The 27,149-nt window shown below is 37.3% G+C and overlaps 1 protein-coding gene across 5 annotated transcripts in view; it reads left to right on the forward strand.

Moving 5' to 3' along the window:
• MAP4K3 (mitogen-activated protein kinase kinase kinase kinase 3) overlaps positions 1-27,149 on the forward strand; it is a 65,439-nt gene that overhangs the window by 22,986 nt on the left and 15,304 nt on the right. For 2 of the 5 annotated variants that reach the window (XM_005489341.4, XM_005489340.4), the window contains exons 9-24: positions 501-632; positions 933-995; positions 1,077-1,158; positions 1,263-1,373; positions 5,295-5,370; positions 6,312-6,370; positions 8,942-9,004; positions 16,417-16,475; positions 17,608-17,646; positions 17,927-17,980; positions 21,005-21,047; positions 21,259-21,421; positions 22,408-22,517; positions 23,447-23,488; positions 23,719-23,803; positions 24,808-24,887. In XM_005489341.4, the coding sequence (XP_005489398.1) occupies positions 501-632; positions 933-995; positions 1,077-1,158; positions 1,263-1,373; positions 5,295-5,370; positions 6,312-6,370; positions 8,942-9,004; positions 16,417-16,475; positions 17,608-17,646; positions 17,927-17,980; positions 21,005-21,047; positions 21,259-21,421; positions 22,408-22,517; positions 23,447-23,488; positions 23,719-23,803; positions 24,808-24,887 (1,261 nt within the window). The remainder of the gene's footprint in view (positions 1-500; positions 633-932; positions 996-1,076; positions 1,159-1,262; positions 1,374-5,294; positions 5,371-6,311; positions 6,371-8,941; positions 9,005-16,416; positions 16,476-17,607; positions 17,647-17,926; positions 17,981-21,004; positions 21,048-21,258; positions 21,422-22,407; positions 22,518-23,446; positions 23,489-23,718; positions 23,804-24,807; positions 24,888-27,149) is intronic. The other 3 variants (XM_074536929.1, XM_005489342.4, XM_074536930.1) reach the window with 3 other exon arrangements.

The raw sequence follows: 27,149 nt of genomic DNA on the forward strand, positions 1-27,149 counted from the left end.
AAGAGATTACCTGACATGAGTGAGACAGACTTTACAAACAGGGAGTGCTGTATACAGAGGTGACAATGAGTCTTATGTTTTCAGGGTACAAGAAAGCTGACATTTTATTGCTTTTTCTCCTGTTAGAATTCTTCTCTTCAAAGTCAGTGGATCACTTTCTGGGCAATATGTAAATTTGGGTATTATGTGGATTTTATTGTAGTTGAATAATTATACTTCAGGGTCTTTGGTTGTTGAGTAGTATTTAGTCTGAGACAGATTGATTTCATCCACTTACTCCTGAATGGCCATTGTAGAAACTGCCTGTTAGTCATTAGAAGATGACTGAGGGAAACTTCAGGTGTACATTGCATAATTTTTTACACATTCACTTGTGTGTGTATATCTATAATATACTGTGACTTTATCAATTGAGAGCTGTAAGGAAGAGAATACTATCTGTACAAAGAATGTTTGATTTGTGGTGAGAAGTTTACCTAAAAATGTTTCTTACTGTTCAGGATGGCACCAGAAGTTGCTGCAGTAGAAAGGAAAGGTGGCTATAACCAACTGTGTGATCTGTGGGCAGTTGGAATAACTGCAATAGAGCTTGCTGAACTTCAGCCTCCAATGTTTGACCTACATCCAATGAGGTTAGTGAAGGGTTAGAGCTTGGTGGGTAAATGCAGCTAATTAAATAATCCATTTGAAGAAATGTCTGTGTGTGCTTGTGGGTTCTGGGTGTGCTGCAAGGGCACTGGGCTGTGAGTGTTCTGAGTGAACAGAAATTGGACAGAAATTGTAACAACTCCTTCTGGTGCATAAATGTATAAAGTCCTGGTTGAGTCTCTCAAACTGATGTGGCTTCTTCTTACCCATTAAATAAAGTGTTTAATAATTTATCTCATGTATTACAGCATACCCACAGAAATGGTGTTGTTCTTTTTTTTCAGAGCACTTTTTCTAATGACAAAAAGCAACTTCCAACCTCCTAAATTAAAGGACAAAATGAAATGGTAAGTGCTTTTTTGTTTCAGTAGATAGTGAATGTACTGTACTTGGAAATTGATTTTAATGTTTAGCACTTTGTTTTACAGGTCCAATAGTTTCCATCATTTTGTGAAAATGGCACTTACAAAAAATCCTAAAAAAAGACCTACAGCTGAAAAGTTGCTACAGGTATAAATTTATGTATGAGGGGTCTTTTCTAAAGTTATAAAATTAAAATATGCTTAGTGTGAGTGGCTGGAATTTTAATCTCTGTGTTTCCCTCTGTCTTTCAGCATCCCTTTGTTACCCAGCCATTAAATCGAAGTCTTGCCATTGAACTTCTGGATAAAATGAATAATCCTGATCATTCCACTTACCATGATTTTGATGATGATGATCCTGAGGTAGGAATATCTTCTAATGATAGAATCAGATTAAGTTTTTGTTTGCCAGCAAAACTAAATTATTGTGATTTATTGAGCCCCAGAACTTTTTGTGATCTGGGAATAGTCTCAGGGGTTGCTTTTACTTTCAAGTTGTGCTGCTCTTTCACTCATAGAGGCACTTAGCAAAAATGATTATATTTTTGGGAAGGGAAGATTGCAGAAAAAGATATTTTACTGTTTCAAAATTGTTGAAGAACAGCAATGAACAAAATTTTGAAGCATTTATGTGATATCCTTCTCCAGTCCTGAGTTATGTCATGCATTCTGCTGTATGTTTCTTTGTAAAGTTGTTTCCATCTGCAAAGAAAGCATTCACAAAACTGATTCATTAACCTTTGTAAAAGAGAATGATCCTGTAGTTGATTTTGTTCCATAGTTTGATGTGTGCATTTTGCAGATTGTATTTTTCCATCTTAGAATACTCTGAAACTTGATTTCACCTACAGTTTTATCAGTTTCTGATTTTCTGCTCAAACAGCTGGGAAAAAGTAGTCTGCTTATGTAAGATGATAAACAGCACAGGACTGAAGTGTTTAATAAATAAGAGCAAAGAGATATATACTCTGTTACTCCATCCTGTCTTCATACTTTCCTGCACGTTAGTGAATACTTTTCAAATGTTTACAGTTCCCTGATGGCCTTTGCTTTTAAAGAAAAAATGTAATCCTTTTAACACAAATGCCATTGATTCTTTCTTTAATTACATATTTTTGGTTCTCTTTAATGGGTAAACTAATCTAAAAATGCCTTCAGAGGAAAAGAAGCTTGAAAGAGGCAACTAATATAAGGAACTAATATTCAGATTTTACAAGTTAAAGGAGCTTTTACCCACTTGAACAGCAAAGACCAGCTGACTTTCACCAAGTCTTTCTTACAAGCTAAAATAAAAAGTGTGGGAAGAAGCCAAAGTGAAATAGATACACATTTTCCAAAGAGGAAAGAGATGAAGACATAAGGATGAAATAATTGTCAGTACTTCTAAAAGCAAATATATGTGGTGGGAGTGGGAGAAAAAATTAGTAGATTTTTCTGATCAAAAAAAATTAAAAGTCAAACAAACAAGAACTCCATAATGTGGTTGACTTTCAGGTCACTTAAGAGAAAGGTGTCTGATTCCACATGGAGTCTGAGTAACTTGAATCTTCTCACCATAAGCTCTTTAGTGTCCTTTAGTTCTCTCTCTGCTCAGTGATGAGTGAGAGCTGTGAGGCCCTTTAACAGGTGTTTCTTAGCTTAAAAATTACTGTTCACTCTCATATGTCCCTTGTGAGTTAGCATTAAGTAGACTCTTCTGTTGTCTGCTGTATGATTTATCAACTATCCCATAATGAAGTGTGGTATCAGGAGAAAAGCTGTGCCTTTTCTGGGGAGAAGCTCAGCAAGTTTTGTATTTCAGATGATAGGCAGGGCAATCTTGGCATTGTGGTCTTTCTGATAATAAAAACAAATGAAGTAAGAAGTGTATATGCATCTTTTATGCACAATTTAGCATTCTTCAAAACTCACCTGCTCACAGAGACAGCTGGAGATGTTAATTTAGGGATTGGCCAGTCCTTTGCTTGTCACAATTGCCTGAATGCATCCATCAAAATTCAAAAGTGACAAAATGTGGTACAACATAACATATCCAAAACACTGTTGAGAATTGAGAGCTTCAAACCTACTCCCCAATTTGTTTACAGCTATGGATTTTTTTGGGTGGTGGTGTTTGTGTTTTGAAGATTTTCGTGGCTTGATTTTCCTTTTAGGAGATGAGAGAGCTTTTCTGTCTGTCAGTGGTCTTTGAAGGCAGGTCTGCTGCCCACTGTGGTGACAGGTCTTCACTTGGCCTGTGCTGCTTTTAGGGGGATGCAGTCTGTTACTGCTTGGACAGTCTGCAGAGCTGTGAAGTACATCTGAATTTGCCACCACTTTGAGGAGTACCATGCTACATTTTTAAATAATTCGAAACTCAAAGGTGAAGTGTTTAATGTGTGAAAACTAAAACCCATCCCATTATTTGGGTATAATTAAAAAGGTTCTTCTGTTCATGCAGCAGTTGTTCATTTAGCAACTGTATCTGAAGCTGGCATTTGCAGTATTTTTCCCTACCCCAGCTCATGGAGGGCTTCACTTAATTTCCCATTCAGTCATGGCCAGGATTGCTGCTTTGGGACTCTGGGCTTAGATGTTGGCAATTGCCTGTTCTCCCTATTTCTATAACAGTGATTCCCAGGATGAATGTGATATTAACTGAAAAGGTTGCAAAAAGGAAGGTGCTCCTGTTTTATGCCTAGCACATTACAAATTTTGGGGATAAAATGCTTTTGAAATCTGTACCATGATGGAAATTGTGCCCAAATGGCATTTGTGTCAGGAAGTTAACCTACATTCCTTTGTTCTCCTGCACAGCTCAGATGTCAGGTGTTTGTATCAGCCTGTTGTCAGTGCAGGTATTTCAAGGTGACTTGAGGACTTTGTCCTCATGACTGAGGGATGAAGATTTGATCCTGAATGTAATTCTGTGGTCATGGAGAAGATGATAGGAGGACAGGCTCTGTCTGTAGTGCAACACAGGCATCTGTGTCAGGGTGCAAGTGCTCACACAGTATTGCTGCAAAGGTGAGAATACCTCCTAGCCCTGCTCCAGCTGGGCTCCTGGCACTGGAATTGCAGATGCACACACATCAGACATGACCAGACAGTGCCTCTTAAAGAAAGATTATAAGTGAGCAACCTTTCAGCACATGGTATCAGATCAAATCTTGACATGCTGTAGCCAACCATTTTCAAAGCCCAAAGAGTGCACAATAGACAAAATGGAACTGTGGAAAGGAAAGATTGATACAAGCTGTGAGAAACAAAAAAAAACCTGCTGGTGAGAGTGGAGAAAATACACATCCACAGTCTGTAAATCTCTGCAGTTTCAAGGAAGAGCAAAGTGAACAAAAATGGGAGGTGAAATACCATGTACATGTGTTGCCTCCTGACAGGAATCAAGGAAATAGTGTGTGATGAAAAGGGGAAAAGGGAAATCATGTTTGCAGATTGTGTTTTAGGAATAAATAGAGTCTCTGAGCTATTCATGACTCTGTGAAAGTACAGCAACAATAGTATTAGTAACAAAAGGGTGATTGACATGCAAAGATGCTCACCATGGACCCTGAGGCAGTGACCAAGGGTGCAGACTGCCCCCTCATTTCTAAGGAAGCTTGCAGTGGTGAATGTAGAAAGAAGAGGGAAAATCCAACAGAGTCAAAAAAAAAGAAAGCTAGATCTTAAAGTGCAGAGCACTTAATCCTGTAGAGAAGTAAATGGAAGTTCAGGGAAAAAATAGAAGTGGAATATAAATAAGAAGGTGAATTTGTAGAAATTTTTGCTATCTCTTGCCACACAGCACAGGAGTACCAGGAATACTCCTTTCTAGTCAGCTTTGAAAACCTGAGGTAGATTTCTCATCTGCTTAAATAACCTAACTGATGACATTTTAGAAATCAGTTTATGTTAAAAGCTGGGAGAATTATTTCAGTATCTCATGGAATGAAATCTGCCAGTAAGTCAGATTTTGTCTTACTGCTTATTTTAAAAACTACCAGTACCCTTAAACTGAATGGTTAGAAAAGAAAATGCTATGTGAGCAAAGAGAAAAGCTGGCCAGCATTAGCTTTACTTGTTCAAATGCAGTGTTCTAAAATCCCTTATACTGAAAGCACTCAATAGTTAAAATGTCTCCAAATAATTCTAATTTAATATATTAAAAAATGCATACAATCTTTACATTTAGCTTTCACTTGATTTTTTTAAAATTTTTTATGTTATGCCAAAGAAGCCTACTAAAAAATGTTACAAGATTTCAAGTGAATATATTTTGGTATTAAATATTTTATTTTTCTCTTCTAGCCTCTCGTTGTGCCTCACAGAATTCATTCAACAAGTAGAAATGGGAGAGAAGAAAAGACACGCTCTGAAATAAACTGTAAGCATGTGTAATGTGACAATATGATGTATATAATAATTGATATTATTTCAGCTGGTATTTTGGGTATCTGATATACATAGAAAGATTTTTAGTGAAAATAAAAGCTTAGACTGTTTCACTTAAGGATGTATGATGTATAAAATATTTTTATACCTTTTGTCAGCACTTCAGCAGAGTTCACTGTTGTTTCATCTTAATTGAACAAGACACAGCCTGAGCTCTTCTGAGAGCTGATTGACATTGTTTTATATGTTACTCCAGGAAAGATATTCAGACCAATGCCATATTCAGCTGGGTAACAGAATGGCAAAGGATTATCCTTTCTTCCTTAATTTGGTATCTTGGATTTGCTTTTGAATTTAAGCAATCACACAGAGGTCAGGAAGGGAGGATGTTGATCATTGGACATTAAAAGCAGACTCCATTCTCCAGGTTGTAGTAATTATTTTGCTTGAATTAAATACTTAGAGCTTTAGCTGTCTTTTCTTGAGGTAAAATTGAGAGTAGGGGTGTTCAAGAAGTCCTGCCAAAGAGTTGGAGGATGTGGTTAATTTTCACCCAACTTCATTCAGTGCTCTTTAGTGCTAGGGAGTCTCTCAGAAGAACAGATCCAACAGTGAATTCACATCATGGATAGTTTTTCCTATGAAGTACAGCTGTATTGCCCCTCTGAAGAGGACACTGCTCAGTGGTTTTCCTGTTCCTTCTAATGAGAAGGTGAGGCAAATGCTGATTGGGCTGCCTTTGTGATGAAAGAGTACTTTCTGTGCCCATTAGGTTTTCTAGCAGTCCCAGGTTTGGTATGTCCATGTGTCACAAGTTTCTGTCAGTGGGGATATGATGCATTCATTAAACTGAATTTTTCTTTTTGTTAGCCTTTGGAACTAATTCTTTTCTAACTGGAGTCCAACTTCTTGTTTTCCTTTTCTCCTCTTTAGTTGGCCAAGTAAAGTTTGATCCACCATTGAGGAAAGAGACAGAGCCACATCATGAATTTGTGAGTAACAAGCAGCATGGGCTGTGCACTACACATTAATCCCTGCAAATACCTGTGGGGGAGGAGAAATCCAAGATGTGTAGCATCTTTCCTTGGTACTACTGAACTTAGTGATTTTACTGACAAGTTCTAACATAGTGAGATTTTTGTGCCATTGCATTCACTATAGGTAGCAAGCATCCTTATTTGTAGTTTCTGCCAGATGTGCTTTATGTGCTAAGCAACAGCTCTGTGTTGCAGGCTTCCTCTATCCTTTTTCCCTCACTGCCCAGTATACCATTCCCTTTTATTTGCAGAGTTTTTTGTTTAAGTGTAGAATTCCTCTGTGTACTCATCTGTTTCTCCCCCTTGTTCTTGTATTGACAATGGAAATAATGAAATTGAGAGCTTGGGGAAGAGATATGATGCATTTTAAAAGGCTGTCCTCTGTGAATAATCCTTCTGTGGGCCTGCATCACAGCTGAGCCATGCTGAGTGTGGCAGCTATTTTCTGTCAAGGTGTGTTGCCAATGGTTTTCTCCTGTGGACCCATCAGTACAAGGGATGTGAGAACTCAGGCTGTGAGGGAAGAGGTGTCTGTGCAGTCTCACAATTGCAGTAGCTTTCTCTCTTCTATGGAGACTGTTGCTTTCCACATTTGTGCACTTGGGCAATTTCTTCAAGATTAAAAAACCACTCCTTTGCTTCCTCACTGCAGACTTATGTATTCTCTCTGTTTTTCTAAGGCAGGTGTTAAGAAGAAAAAGTTGGCTTAGTAAATATGTGGGAGGAACACTGACTTTGCTCAGAGTTGGTTTTTGGAAGGGTGTGTACTTAGGAATGTACTTCTGTAGTCTACAAACCACATGTGACTTGGATTTCTGACACAACTTCCTTGTGGTGCTCTGTGGTTGTACTGAAATAATCCTTCCAAGTGCTTTGCCCTTTGGTAGTGGGTCAGCAGACTCTGGGTGTAAGAGGTTGTATTTAATCTTGCTTGTCCTCAGAACTGGCTGGACAGGGAGCCTTAGTTTCTAGTGCTTGTTTGAGATGGAGGAGAGCAGCTTAGCAAATGACATAGGATTTAGACAAGTATTTCAGATGTGTTACTTAAACCTTGGCATAACTGCAGAGCAGCATTATTTAGGAGCCCTGGTTATGTAAGTTTTTATTAAGTATGTTAATGAAGGCAGTGCTTCCACTAGAAACCCATCATTTAACTCAAAATTATTTTTGAACTGATTCCAAGTTACTTTGTCTTTGCTTCCCTGTTGTAAAGAAAATACAATTGGAAGCATTGTATAGTTGAAACTGTCATGGTTTTGCTCATTAAGAGTTTTATTTATACACACACAGAGTTATAATTGTAAAAATATGTTAGTGGAGAGCTTGAAGTTGTAAAAATACTTTTCCCATTTCTTTCTTTTTATCAGTCACTGAAGATACAGTGGATAACTCCATGGAGCAGTGGTGGATAAACCATAGTGGATAACTCCATGGAGCAGTGGTGCTTTTATTGCACCTTAGGAATTTGACTTGATAAACTGAAGAGAGATTTTTTAAGGGGTAGAAAGCACAGCTTTTGAGAGCAGTTGTTTGACAGGTGTTGTTGGAAGGGAGGAATTGAGCCTTGTCCTACACTGCGTGTTAGGAATCAGGACCTTTGTACTTTGGAATCTCAGAAGTTCTTGCTGCTTGATGAAGGGACTGGAACCATCCAGATGAATTCTGCGATAAGAAAATGTCTTAGCGTTGTTTGTTCTGGTCAGATGTTGCATATGTGAAACCTGTCCAAGGAACTTGGCTCATCTCCCTGTCTATGCAGAGCACCTGTAACTGTTAGTTTGAATCTTTCTGAAGAGAAAAATTTACTGCTCCATACTTTATGTCAGAAAGAAGATTGCAGACCTGATATCAATGTGATGTTGGGTCCAGAGGCCAAATTGAAAACATAATTTATAGATTAGCTGAAGAACCAGTGGACAATTTAAATTGGCATGACAAGTTGCAAACAAGTGACCTATTCAAAGAATGGAAGCTTTAGCTAAGAGCCTCAGCACAAACCAGCCTGTGGGAGAAGTTTGTAACAATCTGCCCACTCTGGCAGAGGAAGTCTTTGAAATGGAAATGGGAGCAGGAGATTACTGTCTCTTCCTCCAGCAGTAACAGTGTGGATCTGTTTTCATTAAAGCAGTTCTGATGCTTTTGCTTCTGTCTCACTAAGCAGGCTTAAACTTACACTCAGTTACTTATGTGTGTGAGTGCACAAAGCCCTGGATCCCTGCAGCATGAGAAGTTACTGTCAGTGCTGCACTGAGGTGTGGAACTGGACTCTTGCTGGGACAGTTTGTCACACATTACCACAGCTCAGCTGATGAACAGTAATTCATCATTTTGGTATTTGATGATGTGACCATTCCCTTAGCTGTGTTTTACCTCCATTGCAAGAACTGTCTTAACATGGTTTTGAGTTTCAACCAACTAACTTTCAGTATCTCTTTTTTTTTAGCAAGAAAAATTACCTTTATGTGCATCTGGTTTTCAGTCACAATATAAATAATTTGCTTTTCTTGATCTCTATCTAATGAACAGCCTGACAGTAGCGATTTTTTGGACAATTCAGAAGACATATACTACACTGCGAGATCTAACCTGGTATTTTTCGTCTTATACCTTTCTTTGTCAGTGTTAGTTTTGTCTTTGTTTTCCTTTTTCAAAGTTCATGTTTTGTCCTGTTGTTGTAGTAGTGGTGTTTTCATCTTAAAAATTATTAAATGTAACTGTTAGTCTGTATGTGTATTTCTGTAGTGTAGAAAGAAATTCTTATTATGTGCAGCATTGACAGTATTTAACCTGTACTCATATTTACTTGAATCACTCTTATAGAAGTGGCTCAGTGTTATGCATTCATTGTAATTTCTTTACTGCCATACTGTGTGTAGTTTGTTAGTTTTTTGGAGGGTGATTGAATATAGAAGAAACATATTCTTTGTATTTCTGTCTGGTAGGGTTTTTTTTTTTTAATGATCCCATGCAGAACTATAAAATTATGTAAGTCTGTAAATTCTCCAGATGGTAATTGTGTTACAGAATGAATATACACTTAATAGAAACAACAGAAACTGGCCTCATAACTGTTTTCAATGGCATTTGGCATCATGTAAAGTCTGATAAATTTTCCGAATTTTCTGTTGTTGCACTGCTAAAAAATTTGGTTTGTTGGCATCACACTGTGGAAATTACTCTAGGAAGTGAGTTTTCTTATTTCCCTGCTCTTTGTGTAGTTAAACACAGACTGTTGAGAAAAAGAAAGAAACATTCTGTAGTAAATTAAGAGCATAATCTGCTAACTTTCTTGGATTTGTGAGATGTTTAATATAAGTGCACTGAGAGGAAGATGGGAGGCTGGGGTATTTGAGAATGTCTTGGGTTTTTTATGATGTTTTTTGTTCTTAAGGGGTTTTTTGTTTGTTTGTTACAGCATCTCTTGGCCTGGTGTGACTTGAATCTGCCAGAAACATAGTTAGTGAAAGCTTAGACTGTCTTTGCCTTTCTTGGAAAGAAATTTGTGTATTGCTTCCTTATAAGAATGTTTCACAAATTGTTTTGAGATGAGTAACCTAGATTTCTCTACCTGGTGGTAACACCCCCATCCTGTGCAGTTCCTCTTGTTTTGGGAGTGTGGTTTTGGCTTTTCAGTTTGGTTTGCTTTTGGTTTACTCTTTGCAGTGTAACGCTTTTTAATTTTGTTTGTTTGTTTGTTTTTGTTTGGGGTTTTTTTGTTTAAGGCTATTTTCAGTGTTGTCACATATCTTGCTAGCCTGGTATCTGTGGGTGAGAAAAATGAGATGTCTCATAACTGGGTGTTCTTTCCCATCCTTTCTTTCTTCTTTCCTGTTCTTTCCCATCTTTCTTCTACCCCATGCTGTTCAATATTCTCTTCATAAATTGAGACTATTCTAAAACTTACCAAGTAATGTTGTTGCACAATTGTGAGATGTGTTTTTAAAGTCACTCAACAGCACTTTCTCTGTTTCACTGCTTTCTTCACATCCTCCTGTGCTCATTTTGAATCAAAGTGGAGAATTTAAAGTTGATGGTAGTGCATCACCTATTTGTGAGATTCTTCAGTAAGATCTAACCCTTAGAGGAGATAATTACTAGTTGGTTCATTCTTCTGTAGGATGCACTAATCAGAGATTTTCTCTGTCTCCTTCCCCCACTCCTGCTCTGACAGTATTGTTTCAGATATGTTCATTGAGAAGTGGTATGTGAGTTTTTCAAATGTCATCAAGAGGAAACAATTACACTTTTTCAGAAGCATGATGTATCACCTACTACTGTGGGGCTCTTTCCCTGCTGTTGTACTTGTTTTATAAAATACCTTGTAAGTAATAGTTCTGTTGCAGAGCTAAGATCATTTAAAAAATTCACATAGATGGAGGTGTATTTTGGGCCACATACAGTTGATGTTGAGAGCAAAATTGTACAGGATTTTGTACAGCTGGATTGATCTTATGGCAGTTTGTGCATATTACATTTCAAACATTTGATGCCTATGATGTGACTACCCTTAAAAGTAATTTCTCTCTTTTTCTTCTTCCCCTCCTTCTGCCTGTGCTTTTCTGAGGCACCTGCCTGGATCTGCCAAAAGAATGGAGAAATTGAGTACAGGTCTTGTTTGCAGGGAACATTTTGGATCCAAACCCCAGTATCCCTTAATGCAAATTGCGATCAGAAAGGTTGAGAGAGTGCTTCTCTTTCATCTTATACAAATTTACTCCTTTGATTCATAGCTAAATAAATAACAGACTATTTTGCTCTAGATACAGGCTCTCTTTCAGGATAGATATTTTTCTTTTTTCTGCAACTAGGCAACAAGTTTCTCAGAAACTTTCTTGGGTACCTTCCATCTTTCGAGATTTTTTTGCACATGCTACTTCCTGTCATTTAGAGTTCTTCATGTTCCTATTTTGTCTTCTTAGTCTTATGTGCACATTAGACTTTGCATAAGGTAGATCTTTTCACCATCTTTCTGTTTATTTTAAAAGCAGTTGTTTGGATCCTAGCTCAAATAAGTTGCAGAGCTGAGCATTGCATTTGCAGTGAGCTCAGGAAATGGTCTAAATCCAAGTCACCTTTAAAAATATGTGCTCCTTATTCTGGGACATTTTTAACCTATGCTATTGAACCTGAGTCACAAAAGCTTATTGTTTTTCTGACTGGAAACAAAATGTCACATTGAACCAAATGAAAATGTTTTCATTTAGCTTATCCTGGTCTACAGTGAAATTCTGTGGCAAAGCATTTTTCTTCCCATTTGTAGTGAGCTGAAAAATAATTCTGGTTCATACATGGAGAACTGTTCTGCACAATTTAGGTGAGAAATACCATCAGAGAATTTCCCAAAAAAAGATGAAGTGGGAAGGAACCCTTGGTGATCTCTGGCTGACTTCTGTTTAAACCAGGGGTCTGGAGTAATTTAACCGAAGGATATAACACACAGTAAAATGTGTGCAATTCTACTGTTCAAGTGACAGAAGAGTTGAATAAAACTTGGCTTTGGTATCTCAGGTGCCAACCTATAATTGTTTTCAGTTGTTACAAATGTAACATTCATTTAGGATTGCTTTAGCAAAGAATTCAGTTAAAGGTTTGCAGCTCCCATGCTGTCTGCACTGTTGTCCTTGCCAGGTGCATTCTTACATTTGGTCCTATGTAAATACTTCTGCCATGGTTGGTTTTTGTTTTCTTTTGCTTCATAAATATGCGCTGGATTTAATAATTTGTGATCGTTTTTGGTAGCATTTACTTTTAGGAATGTGATGTTTCCACATAGCTATTCTGTGATTTTTAATTAGTTGTGGCAGAAAAGCTAAAGTATTGGTAGGAAACAACTGAACTAAAGAGATTGACACAGATAACAGAGAACCTTACCCAGGAGCATTTTTCTTTAATTTAAGTAATTTTTCTCCTCACTACACATACATACATATGCTTTTTCTTTGCTGCAAGCCATGAAGACTCCTGTCCTACTTTAGCTAACCTAGCTCTAAAAACATGTTGCAGCTATCAGGATTGGATTTCAGAGAGTCTTCATACCTTTTCCAGCTTTAGGTAATGAAATGGAGCATGGTCCTTAGATCAGAAGAAAATAAGTGGAAATGCTGAAAAAGTACCAGTGGTTTTTGCACTTTGTTTTCCTCCCCTGTATGTTTTGGGTATTTTCTGCTTGGAAAAAGTAATTAAGAAAATGAGGTGCTCAGTTTTTCTGCTAGGAGGCAAGGGGATGTTCACAGACAAAATGCATGGAGAACTGAAATACAAAGGAAGAGGGGAACAGTGGTTGTGTAGCAGTAATGCACAGTAAAACCTCACTCAGCCACCAGGGAAGAATTATATTTAGCCTGTTCAAAAAAAAAAATGCATTCAGTTTGGTTTTTCTGATGCGTTAGGCTATCCAGAGAAATTCAGGAATACACTTGTTATTGAAATAAAGGCACTAAAATATAGAATATGCCTTAGGTAGTGCTAGGCTCTTTTAAAAATTAACTTCCTCTTTGATGAAGCAATGAGATAGGAATTGCTTTGTCATTTTACTGAGATAGAGATGTGTATGTGCCTTCTTACTTAATATGTTAGTAGTCCAAAGGTGATTTGTATTCTTTGAAATTCAGGGTTACTCCCACAGCATTTTGTATGTTTCAAGTCTTAATTTTGCCACTTTGATTGGTCTTGTTAGAATTTAAGAACAGCAAATGTAGGAAGTAACAGTGAATTTCTGATTTGCTGTATACATTTTGTTTTTGAAGGCCTGAACACTGAAAAACAGATTTCCAGGACAGCCCAGCCCTATAGAACAAATTAGGATAAGACTGTTAAAGATACAGTAGCAGTTAGCTTACAGTGAAATTCTACAGACATTAAATAGCAGGTTTTTAAACTTAAGCCACAGAAGCAATTGTAGATTTGATTATTCCTTGGGAATTTTTTTCATGGCATGGCCTTACCATCAAATGTTTTGTGGAAATCCCTGTACTGTTTTTAATACTCTTTTTAGTCATCGATTACTTTGCACATGTGATTAATCTAAGGGTATGATGTGGCTTTCTACATGGCAGCTTCCTTTAATGTTACCTAAGCTGTTGAGGAGAACTGGTGATTATTCCCTGTATTACCTTTTTTCCAAAGCAATCCCTACCAGCAAAGAGCACTCTGGTCTTGCACATGGATGAGTTGTTTCAGGAATGAGCTGTTGGTAACCTGGGGTTGCATCTTTGATTCAATACCAAGATCCTAGACCTGTTCTCATTGCTACTGGCTGGAGATCTCAAGATCTATTGGAATATATCTGTCTAGTCAGATTTATTCAGTGTCAGTTTTGTCTGATCTAAAATCAGAGAATTTGAGTTAACTAACCAGCATTTATGTATGTGTGTTAAATGAAAATATGAATGTAGTTTGATGAAGGTGATGGGTAACTTTGCATAAATTAGTAATTAATATGTTCTTCCCAGTAGAAATCCATAACTTAGAAGATTTGATATCTTTATGTGTGGCTTTAAAGAAATCTATTTCTACTGGGTGTTTTGGTGCAGTGTGACAGCTCACTGGAGGCTTTGCTGGATACATGGAGTTTTATGAATGCTTCTGTATCAAATATGTAGCTAGAATAGGTTTAGTTAATATATAATTATAAATTCTGTGTGTATTTAAAATAGAAGGTAGAAGAAAAATGTATTTCACTTTTAAAACCTTTCCAGCTCTCAATATTTATCAAGAGATCAAAAGGAGAAATTTCCCTGGTAATGGAGTACTTGACCCTGGCTTTGGAGAGAAAATCAGCAGTATTTAAAGGGATTAGGAAGAGTATACATGTCCAATTAAAATCATACTCAAATTTATCCTACACAACAGTAAATGGAACCAAAAGATAGATTTTGCCCTTTAAAGCATTTAGACATAAATAATTCTGGCAGATGTCATCTTTGATAAGGAAAATTTTAGTAACTCTTAAAAGGTCTGGTGGCAGAGGAGGGCTCCTTTTGTTTTAGGTGAATTTATTTATTTTCTCTTAATATTTTCCTTGTCATTGCTGTACAGTGTATCTGTCTGTCTGTATCCATACATTTACTGTGTGTAAATTCAGATGGACAGACATTTTGGGTCTGCCCAGCATTTTGCGACATTGAGGGCTTGTCTTTTCAAGGTGAAAATCTCAGATTTCTGTCACCTCTCAGTAACCCCACTGTTCCAGGGTTACTTTTCTCAACAGTTTCCCAGTCTTTGTTCTGTTACAAGGTCTCACACAACCTGTGTAACCTATTTGCTCGTGACTGGTGACACCTTATGTTTCCAGTCTTGTGTTTTTCTGCTCTAGAGCCTGAATCCTCAAAATATCTCTGCTTGCAGGTGGACGTTTCTGAGATTGCTTAGAAGTAATGGAAGTACTTGGAGCAAAGAAAGTTGAATCTGTTTCTTGCTGGTGGATTGTAGAATATCCACTGGTGGTGAGGAGTCAGATCAATAGACATAGATGGAGTTTGGTGGTGTGGGGGGATCATTTAATTGTAGAATCAAGATGTTTAATAAAGTTGATTCCGAGATTGAAAAGTCAGTCTCTCCATGGTTCAGGAAATGCCAGCACCAGGCTTGCATTTGCAATTTTTATTCAGCCCTCTGATCTATATATTCTTTTACCTCAAGTAATTATCAGTTACATAGTGTTTTTTCCACAGTATTTCACTTGTGTTGGGAAAATGCACAAAGTCATTGAAGCAACCAGATGCTACTGACAGCTGTGGCAGACACACCCATGTGCAAACTACTACTTAGCTTTGCAGGGCAGACTAAAGGGTGCAGTAAACAACCTGAAACTCCTTGGCAAGCAAAAAACAATATTTACAGCTTTGTATTAATGTGATTGCCCTTCAGCCTGGAACTGAGGGCTGCAGTGGTTTCTACTTCATCAGTTTAGAAGACTGGCAAATCTGGTGTGAGACTTTTCCTCTGATTTTTAAAAATGCCATTTTGAAAGATCATCCCCATCTAATCCAGATTTATTCCTCTTAAAGCTTGGCTATCTGGGCCTCCTGCTGGCATACTTTTTGATATGGTTTGCAGCTGAAAGGGGCATTTTCAACAGAAGGTGTTTGGGAGACCTTTTAAATGTCTCCTGACAATGAAGAGTGTAGCTCCATTTATCACTAATTTAGGTGATCAATAATTTGTTTCTCCTGGTGAATACACTCACTATTTTGGGAGCAAATTTATGCTCATATTTCTCCTGTTGTGATCCACCTGAAGAAAAAAATAGACTGCAATTATAGCAGTATTCTCCCAGCAGATATAGATTTAATTGTGCTTCAGTGGGGTCCCTGTATTCCATTAATGCATTAAATATTTATACCATTATGGTTTTTATTTAAAAATAGTGTTGAAGGCCTATTAGCACATCTTTTTCTGTGTAGCCAGCACTCCATGACTGCTGGAGCATTTGACTTTGTTAATTCTGTTTTGGCTATTTTTTCCAAAGAAAAGGTCTTCCTAACATATACACATATTGGTATAACCAGAGTGATAAAAACACTTACTGTCCTCTCTGCTTATTTTTAAATGTGTTCATGTGCTAGAGGATTTCAGGCTCCCTGCCAGAGCGACTCCCCTTCTGAAATGACTACTAAATGTTCCAGTGAGGGATAGCTGGGTTCTCTATGGAATTTGGTAGATTGCAAAGGCCTGGATTTTTTTTTCCCTTACTGCTGCACTGGTTTTGTTGGGTTTTTTTTTTCACTTTTATGCAGCTGACTTTATTTGAGCCAAGGATCTCTTGTGTGCAAGGAAGGGGCAAAGGTCAGAGTTAAAAGGAATTAGAGGTGGAGCGAACTGGCAGAGATGAGATTTTTGGGTGCAGTGGGCCTGAACGTGGTGTTAGGGGTCAGGAAGGCCAGAGAATTCAGCTTATTTGGTATCTCAGGTGTTTGCAGAGGGGATAACAGCAGCATGGCACAGGGTGTGTGTTGGTTGCTCACCTGTTCATCTTAAAGATTCATTCTCTTATGTTTTAGGACCTACAGCTAGAATACGGTCATGGTCCTCAGTGTGGCTACTTTTTGGGTGCAAATAAGTGAGTAAGCAACTGCATTTTCTGTCTTCAATTCTTTCAAGACTATTTTAATATAAAGACTCATTAGCTGAAATGGATGTAGTAAAATAAGTCAAACTTGTTTCTATCAGTTAAAATTCCAAAATCATTTATTTATTTCTAAAATAATAGTAACTCAAATGATACAGAATTGCAGCACTTTGCGGTATTTGAGGCTGTATTGACCATATTGTCTTTGTGGTGGTGTAAACTTCCTTTTAAGAGCTGTTATCTTGGTCTCTTGTTTATGGAATATTCTGCATGATGGGTCCCACAGAGCACAATTCTACCCCATCTGGGAACTGCCAGTGCTGCTCTTTGACATTACTTCATGCCCTTCTTTATCTTGTAGGGCACTAGAACATGCAGTTATAGATGTTTTAAAAAATAAAGCTTTTCTTAGCAAGCCCTTTAACTTCATGCTCATACCTTTAATCATCTTGATTTATTAATCATATGAAATAATTCTCCATGTAATTTTCCCTTTGCACACAATTACTTAATTACATTTATGCATGCCAAAATTAGGATGCCTACTTTTGATTTGATAAATTAAATCATACTAAAAATGCAGAAAACCTAAGCATAGAGCATGCTATTTTTGCATAGTCTTTAATTGGGGAAAAAATCAGTACTGATAATTTTTGAAATCCTCTTGTTCCTTAGTCCTGTGATTCTTCTCTGTGTTTTCAGACAAAAACATGACTATGAAGTCCAGAATGTTACAAAAAATTAACCGGGGAAGAATTAATTTATCCCAAGAGTAGTTTCATACTTGACAGTCTGTTTATTATGTTCAGTATTATGATTTTCTTATAGATTTCTTTTAAATTGGATTAAAGTAACACAGTCCTTGTTTTACAGTAAGAGGAAAAAGGACCGTTGCACTTAATGGCAATACATTAATAAACACACGTGGAAGGGTGTTGTGTGAACAATAAATTTTAAAAATTTGCAGCTGTGTTGGTTTTTATATGGATACTGGATGAATATTCTGAAAGCCAGCTGAAATAACATACTTTGAATTATTTACTGAAAGAATCATAGGTGCTTTTGATAATCATGCTTGTGTACCACAATTAAATCATGTTCTTGTTCTTATTTAATGCTGAAGGAGTCTCTTAAAATCAGTTGAAGAAGAACTACATCAGCGGTAATTCTATTTCTTTTTTCCTCTCGTGTGTGTTTCAAAAGTAATTCATGTATTGATTTGTCTGTCCCAACTGCTTCTTGTTTGTCCCTGTGCTTGATGAGAGCCTGTGAGAGAGGCATAGTTGTCTAGATTGCAGCTGTACTTTAAAGAACAATAATGATTTTTAAGAAGACAGTGAAATTCTATAGAAGAGGTAGATTTTGAGCTCAGAATCCTTCACAACAGTCAAGGTAAATTTAATACAACTCACTCAACCATAGTACTTTGTTCATTTTCTTAGGGGGCATGTGGCACATTTAGAAGATGATGACGATGCAGACGATGATTCTAAACAGTAAGTTCTTCTTGTAAAAGTAAATAAAATCAGATTCTTGGATAGATGAGTATTTTTTTAAAAAAAGGTTGAATCACATTCTGTAACAACTCAGGATTCTTTTTGCTATGGCATTTTTAAAGATAGGTATTTTAGTGTTGTTGCTAGATTACATCACTATAAGTCATCTCATTCTGCTGATTGTTATCAGTTGGGAGGAGGGGGAAATTGTGTTTCATTGACTGATACAGTTTTCTTTTTATTTTCTATAATGGAACAAAATTTTGGCATCATTATGCTGAGCCAGTAATATGTCTGACGTCTGACTACAGTCCTAGTGCCTTCTTTAGAAATTATAACTATATCAAAATAAAGCTCATGAAAAGTAGATAAAATATATATATTGCAGGCTTCTCTAGATGTTTGAGTTTGTGCTGTCTGTATTCTCAGCTAGGAGGATGCTTGTATGGTTACTTGGTTTTTGGAATAGAGCTGACTTCCTTTACTCAGAGAGAGCACATGTGACTGCAAAGGCATGTGTCAAATTAATGGTGTTTATACTAAATCCCACTGGTCTAAATATTCTTGGGCTCTGTTTGATGGATGAGAGCTGAAACAGTTTAAAACACAAAACCAGTACATATAGATTTGCATTCCTAAAGAAATCTGTGTAAAGACCAAAAGGAATTATGTCATTGAGACATAATTTTTGTTTGCTTTCTGTTAATGGATAATTTGGAAAGCTGTTGCTTCATACAAGAAACCTTTAAAGCATGTGTTATCTATTGCTGGCATCTCTCTCTTGCAGAGAACCAAACTATAACCTCTCTTAGTTTTTTTCTTTGAGTCATTTTACTGCTTTTGTGAAAAAAGCAGCTTGGTTTTTTCACAAGCAGCTTGGTTCCTCCATCCATATGAACCTCTGGATGGTTTTTTGTGTCCAGCTCTGTGTCTGTTCATTTTGGTTTAATGTTTCTTTTGCCCCCTATACTTCTTACTCTATTTGCAGCCAGTACCATCAATTCAGTGATGTTCCAGGGCTTGGAACCTCTTGATCCCTGCTGTCTTGAAGTGCTAGCACTGATTTCTTGGAGTGCTTTGAGATCCTTGTTCCATGCACAAGCTCCATCAGAACTCTCAAACAGCATTGGCTTCAGCTGCTTATGTGCCTGTTGTGTTTCTGTAGATTTTCTTTTTTAGGATAGGCAAGAAAGAGCCTGAGCTTCTGGAGAGGTTCTAATTCATCTGACCCTGGGGACCAGTAGTCACTGATTGTCTTCCAAAATTGTCTTGGTACTGTTTTTCTTCTGCTATATCATCCGAAGTACTTTTGCCCTACAGAGGGGGCCTGACAGTGTGTAAAAACTTGAATCCCTCAACCTTGGGTCAGACAGATTCTGCATCTGTGCCTTTCTCTTGGTATCTGCTGGAGCCCAAAGATCTGCTGCAATTATTGGTTCATCTGCCTGGTCTTGAATGTCTTTCTGTGGAAGATGCTGAAGGTTCAAGGCTTTGGTTTGATTTATATTCTGTGAGGTGGGGCTGCAGTTGAGGAGCACATGTGACATCATTTACTTCTCCCTTCAGATCCAGAACAAAACCAGTGAATCCAGTGCACCTCTTCCAGCCCAAACTGGTGCCACTGCATGAAATCGAGTGATAGTAGCAGCAGAGAATCCATGTTTCGGAGAACAATATAAAATTATCACTCTTCATTTAATAATTTTGATTGCTTTGATATTTGTTTCTCTCATATGCAGCAAGTCTGCTAATAATTGAATTTCCTGGTTATGGAAAGCAGCAGTTACTGGGGCACTGCCCTGCATGAATAGCAGTGACAAGCTGCACCTAAACCCCCTTGTTGAGACAAGGGCACATGGTCCTTTGTACACACATCTGTCACAGGCATGCCATATTGTTGCCTTTTTGCTTTCTTTGGCTGCCCAGTAACATTGGTTGTCTGAAATGCAGGAAGAATACCAAAGAAATGGAAATGGAGCTTGAACCTTCATGACTGAGGACTTAAACTTGACCCCATATTACTCAGAGAAGATAATTTCTTCCACCAAAGCAGCTGTAATGCGTGACACAGGGAAACTTGTTCTCAAAATCCCCTTCCAGCTTTTTTGAAATACAAACAACAGATAAGATGCCAGGACAGAAACTCCTGGAAAGAATGGAGCCAAGCAGACAAGTTGTTGGCCTGTAAACAAACAGGCAGATATCTTACTACCTTGAACATAATTTAAAAATAAGAAAAATACTGTGGGAGAATGTCAAGTTTCCTAGTTTATTTAGTGGAAATAATTTTCTGTTCCTGAAAGATTAGGAAACAGGACAGTGGAACCAGTTTTTAATTTGTTTTAAAAACATGTAAAATTTCAGAGTTTAGTGTTTTCCTTTTAAATGCAGCATATTTTTTAAACCACAGAGCCAGGAGGGAAAGAATGTTTGTGATGCTTCAGCTATGTTGTTTTCTGATAATATCTTGTACTGTTGGACCAAACTACTCTAGCATGAAAAGTTGTGTTTCTCAAGATTTCCGTAAAAAAAGAGACCCATCAACCAAAAATCAACCAGCTAACCTAGACATGAGGGTAGCTGTCTGCTGCAGATGGATTTTATTTTTATGTGTAAGACTGTTTTAAGTCATCAGTGTAAATTTTCCAGGGAATGGTTTTCATTAGTTTTCTTGTTACTCCCCTTCAGCTCACTGATAGCCTTAACTTTCTCCTCTCAACAGAGCAAATGTCAGGCCTGTTCTGTTTCTTCCTACTTTGTTCTGCACAAATTTGTGCATCTTCAACAAATCAGTTCATGACACTCTCTGCTCTCTGGGGGGAAACATGTGATCCTGTTTTCATATTATTTGAGGTATAACATAATGTTTGAAAGTATTTGTGATGCAGTTACTTGGATATAATAGTGCTCTTGACAAATTAATGGTATTTATTTGTATGGCATTTATAAAACCCTGTCTCTTCTTGAAGACTGCTATTTAAGTTTTCTCTCTGTTTTGTTTTGTTTTGTTTCTTTTCTCTATAGTGCTACTATGAAACCTAAAGTGCCACCTCCCTTACCACCAAAGGTAAGAGAGGGGGATTTGGTTGCTCAGCAGAAAAATGCACTTTAAATAAACAAATAAATGGAGAATATTTAAATTACTGTATTGGTGGCTCTTTACTTGTGAAAATTTCAGAATCAAAATGCTGCATGTTTGTCTTTTTCATCACTGATAAGTGGCATGGGTGCTTTGAATCTTTTTTTATTATTGTTGATTATTATTATGTCTCTTTCAGCCTAAATCCATATTTATCCCCCAAGAAACTTATTCTTCTGAAAATGAAAACCAAGGGACAATCAAGAGATGCCCAACATCAGAGAGTCCAGCAAAATCTACATCTCATGTTCCACCCAGACCACCACCTCCTCGGTTACCTCCACAGAAATCTAATCCTTTAGGTAATAAACATGACCCCAGGGAGTATACAAGTATTTCTTAAATAATCTAATGGGGGTTTTATTTCTATATTCTTAGCTGTGTACACATTAAAAGATATTGAGGTAATTTTTCTGTGGTGGACAAGTAACAGAAAGTACATGAAAGCCAAAATTCATGAAAAAAGCATGCTTTGACTCTTAAAAGGGTCAAATGTACCTTCTGTCTAAGTCACTGACACAATTCCTGCTGATGCCATTGGTGACACAATTGCTTTCCTAAGCAACAGGCTTATAATGTAGAGTATCAAGATTGGTAAAGTATGTTTGTAGGTTTCAGGTTTAGTGTGTCACCTGTTATTATTTGTCATGTCAAGAACAGAGTTCTGCTTTCACAGTTTGCTTTTGTAAGTAATGAACTCGGCTGGGGAGTATAGGAGGTAATTGTGTTTGTTTAGTGCCTGCTCAGACTGTTCATTTTATGCCTTTGTCAGTCTGGTGCCTTGAGAGCTGTCTTGGGCTGGCTTCTCTTAAGCAAGCTCAATGTCTGCCTCTCAGCTCTTACTTTGGTAGCTTTTCCTTGCTTCTTATTTAGTACTGCTGTTGATTTGTTAAAGATTTGACTCTAACAAGGCTGTGTTTCTAATGAATCAATAATTGAAGTGTCAGCTATTGGCAAGTATTTCTTTAGGTGTAGTTAACACATTTTTCCCTCATAACTGTGACTGCATTCCTTTCTGTGCTTCTGTTAGAGTTGTTAGATTTGAGTTATGTTAGGGTTGTTACATTAAATACCAAAAGTCATGGACTGAGATTGAATGTGGCTTGATGGATATGTGCAGATGTAAAACATGTATGCTTCAGAAATAAATTAGGGTATTTTACACTATACTGTATATAGTATATGTTCTGATTTAATTGGAAGTTCTGTCCCACTTAAGAGTTCTTAGGCTAGATTACTCTTTGAGTTGAAGGCACAGGAACACATTCTTAACTATGAATCTTTCTAGGTAATGGAGTCACTTCTGTGCAATTAAATGGTGAAAGAGAGGAACTGCCATATCAACAGAATGAAGCTAGAGACACTAGCTTTTCAATGAAAGAAAAGAAGGAAATGCTGGTAGGTATTGAAGCTTCTGGGTGTCCTTTTAGAGTTGTCATGACTTTTCTACATGTGCAAGGAAAAGGAGCAGGTGTGCTCTTTACCAAGGAAGTTATGCTGGATGACATCTTGCTTACTTTGAATCGAAACAGTTTTCCTTGATTGTCTAGCTGTGATACAGCCTTAGTCTGAAGTTGTCAGTGTTTAATTTCCCTTAGAAACAAGCAATCACAAATATATATGCAATTTTCTAGGTCTTTCACACACCTGAGAGAGATAATGAGAGCCATGTCTTGGGCTGTACTAAGCAATTGTCCAAGTACTGTTTAAGCAAACGGGGAAATGAGGGAATGGAAAATGCTGTAGGTAGACTAGATTAAACTGCCCTCTTTGAGGGCTCCTTCCAAGTGTGAGGCTGGAAATGTAATTTTTTTGTGAGAAGTGAAGAGGAAATAGACTAGAAACATGGTAATGAGCCTTTGTTTTGTTTTAAGGAAGTGCCAGTAATACTGGCAATACTTCAAAAAGTGGGATTACCTGGACAGCTTTGAACTTGTCATTTGAAATTGTGTGTTTGACGTTTACCTGTGAAAGAGGTTTGATCAGAAGCTTGTTTGTGCTAGGAGAAATTGATACTGATACAGGAAAGTGCATGTAGCACTGAGTGGTAACATTTGATGCTGTAATACTGAAGGGTTGAGCAATTGTTACAGTATTGCTTAAATTCTCTGGTATGGAAATGGCATTCTTACAGGCACCACTGTAGTGTGAAAATGTTGCACAAGACTGTGCAAACATTCAGTGAGGAGGTATTAGGGAATCACAGTGGAGATTTTAATGAAAAGAAAATTATGCTGAGTGTTTGTGGTTATGCTGTGTGTGGGGAGGGAATATACATATTCAAGCATAGTGTGAGTGTAAACATACTTTTAAATTTTATTTTCTAGAAACCAATTAGTAATGGCCTTCCTCCCACACCTAAAGTACATGTGAGTATTGCTGAGTCACACAAATGCTGTTGGGGGTGGGGTGAAAGAGCACATTTTTTGAGTGTTTGTAGTATTTGCTTTTTAACTTAAAAACTTGATATGACTTAGCAATGCTAAGCCAGTGGTATGACTCTTAACCTTTTGTTACTACTTGAAGTAAAAATAATCCTTTTGGGAAGGTCACCTTTTAATTTTTCTTATGTATGTTTTTAATATTTTTACTTCTACAGATGGGTGCTTGCTTTTCAAAGGTTTTCAATGGCTGTCCATTAAAAATTCATTGTGCAACATCTTGGATAAATCCAGATACAAGAGGTACTATGTGATGAGTATTTTACCCATTTTGTCCTCTCCTTGAATTTCAAGAGTGCTTAGAAGAGCAGGACTATTCCTTTTAAAACAGACATATATTCATATAAGCAGGAGTCGTTCTTTAATTATGCCACTGCTATCTAAAGGTGTGTTGTTTTTAAGATATATTGGATGAAGTTTTTGGTTTGATTAAAAAGAATAAATTACATATTGAAGTTAAAGACTCTTCACAACATTTTAGTCCAAAAGGAGACAATCCTAATTTTTCTGTAAAAAATCTGACTTTTGAGGCCTTAGCTGAGATTGATTTCTTAGCTGAGATCTTTCTGGCCATGCAGGATTCTGCAGCTGTTTTTTGCATAAATTTTAGTGCTTTAATATCTAGCCTGATATAAAGGGGTAGTTGGTACTATTGTACTCACTTTGCCTGCTATTACACCCTTTGATTATAAGCTGTGTAGACATACTAGTGAGCTGGTCAGCAAGAAAATAGTGGGGTTTTTTTAGAAACTGGAATTAGTGAAGGGTAAATCCTTAGGAGCTGACATCATCTCATAGAAGATATCTGCCTTGTTTGCATGCCTATGTGCAGTCCTGAGATTTGATTATACTCAAGAGGTGAGACACCCACAGGCTACTGAGAAAAGGTTCAAGTCACTACTGCTGTAGAAGTACTCTCAAAGAGGGCAATGGATATTTCTATAATGTATGGAAATGTCTAAGTAAGATATGCTGAAATTATTCACATGATCTCCTGCTTGTGCTTGAATTGCTTTTTTTTTTTTAAATTTCAATTATTACTCAAAAAAACCCCTGAGCTTTCCTAATGACTTAAAACAGCCCATTCATAATTTAAAGTTTCCTTATAAGGATTAATTTTCCATGCTTTCAAACACCATAACTATTATAGTTTGATTTGTTTCTGTGTGTGTAGACATTGCTTTTTGGTGAAGGTGTACATACCTTCCTGAATCAAGGTTTCTACCTCTTTTTGTTTGTGTTTGCAGATCAGTACTTGATATTTGGAGCAGAAGAAGGTATTTACACACTGAACCTCAATGAGCTTCATGAAACATCAATGGAGCAGGTATATTTCTAGTTTAAAAGAAATATGTCACATTTTTAACCCCTCAGATTAATGTTTTATAATCTTTGTAAAAATGGTTCTTACTATATTTACCTGGGCACTGGCTACACTGAAAATTACCTTAAATATTTGCTGTTGAGGATACTTTGTAGACATGTTTGTGTTTGTAGGCTGAACTGTGTTTATATAGGAGATCTTCATCTATCTGTGTTTTGAACTTCAACATAGTGTGTTGTTCTGCAGTTAAATTATTAGGTAAATAGTATGGAATTTCCCTGGTGCATTTTGGATGAAAGTTTGTACTTTCCTGAAAACTTCATTACAATGCAGAATTTTTACAACAAACATTGTGATTCAGCTGCAGGGAAGCAAGGAGATCCTTTATTCACAGGAATCTGTTCTTGTGGTCTTCAAAGCAGCTTTGCTGATGAGACTCAGCTTACTAAATTCCACCTAAAGCTCTGTCCTTGCAAAGTCTTACAATAAGTATTTTTTTAAAGGGTTTCTGGGGAGGGGAAGATACAAGTGCAGGCCTTTCTGTATTCTCCAGCTCTTTTGTTACTCTCTGAGAGACTTGTTTCTTTCTTGCCTTCTCCCTGCCGTAGGGAGCTGTGCACCTGCCATCAGGATGGAGGAATTTGCAAGGACAGCCTTCACACTCTAAGCTGGAGGCACTGGTGTTTGTTCATCCTCCATGGGCCCAGACATTTTAGAGATGTCTGTTTTGTTGGGAGGGAGGCCTGGTTGAACTGAGCTCAGTGTAACCCATAATGATACTGGTGTTCAAGTTACCTGATTTAAACTTAGCTCACGTACCACTCTGCTGCTGCACTACAGTTGTAACAATTACTCTCAGAAATATCACTAATGTAATAATTTTTATAGGCCAAGTAGACCAAGGAAAGGTTTGGATTTTTTCTTTACTATTTTGGGTTTGGTTTGGTTTACAGCTCTTCTCCTTCCTTTTTGGCAAGCAAGGAGAAGACCTCTAAAGAAAATCACATAGCATGTTGCCTAGTGAGCTTTCAGGGAAATGTTTTAATAAGCACTTTGAGACAAGAAGAAATGCTTGCTAACACAGCCAGTCATGTGTGGAGCAAGGAATGATTGACAGGTAAATTAACCTGGTAATTTGAAGAATTGCTATTCTTTAATCCTCAGATCCAGACCTACTGAGCAACAATATGCTCATGTACCTGCGGAAGGTCAATCAACCTTGCATGTTAAATTTTGATACAAGCAGTGTGGTGGATTGTTACCATAAGTGTTTCTTACAGTGTGTTTAGGTTGTGAGAAGACTTCAGGAATAGAAGTGCACTGTCTGTGCTAACCATTTATAGCATCATTATTTATGATAACAGTTAGGAGGGCTTTAATAGCATTTCCAAGTTTTGTGTTTTATGTCATTGTTTACTCTCCCTCTGATGCAACTCAGCATAAAAGCAAAAGTACTGTCCTTGATTATTTTTCTCTGTATTTCGCTTCACCAGTGGACAAAGGAGACATAATACACATTTCCAGGAGTTAGAATAGCTTCAAGGTTAATATTTTATTCTTTTTTTGGAAGAGTTGTGTTTTGTTTTCTTTTGTGATTGGTTTTTTTTTTCTAGTTTTTTTAAGAGCAAAGCGGTTGTCCTCCTGAGTGGTCAGTCTAGCCCACTAGTCTCTTTCCTGAAGTGGCAGTGGGAAGTATCAATGAGCTTGGTCTCCACTAGAGTCATTGAATCAGGGATGTTAGAGGATCCTATTTTTCGTCCCCTTTTGGACTTCTTGAACATGAGTATGTCTAATCCCTTGTTTGTGTTGGTACTTTCCCACCTCCATGCCGCCTTGTGTCAATAAGTTCCAGAAGTTAGGTGAGAGGGAGGAAAAAAGTGGTTGTGGGTTTTTTGGGTTTTTTAAAGGGATGTCTTGTTGCTTTCAACCCCGTCTCTTTGGAAATTGCAGGATTTGACAAAAAACAGCTCCACCTTGGAAATTTGTTGCACTCATTCATTGTTTAAGGGAAATATGTAGTCATGCAGGTGAAGGTGAAGAATCCCTTCAAAGTGCCAGTTTTAATTGTTTAAAGAGATTTGGACTGTCACAGGCTTTAGAACAGCATGGTTTGTTTAGAATGTGGTTTGTTGACCATGCTTGGTTTACTGAAGTTTGTTGTTGAGCTTTTCTTCTTTGAAGGAGAAAATTCAGTGGTTTTTTAATTTTTTGGAAAAAGATTGATTGATCTTTATAATGACATCTTGTGGAATATAATATACCTGA

The sequence above is a fragment of the Zonotrichia albicollis genome, chromosome 3 (genome assembly GCF_047830755.1).
Source record: "Zonotrichia albicollis isolate bZonAlb1 chromosome 3, bZonAlb1.hap1, whole genome shotgun sequence".
Lineage (NCBI taxonomy): Eukaryota > Metazoa > Chordata > Aves > Passeriformes > Passerellidae > Zonotrichia > Zonotrichia albicollis.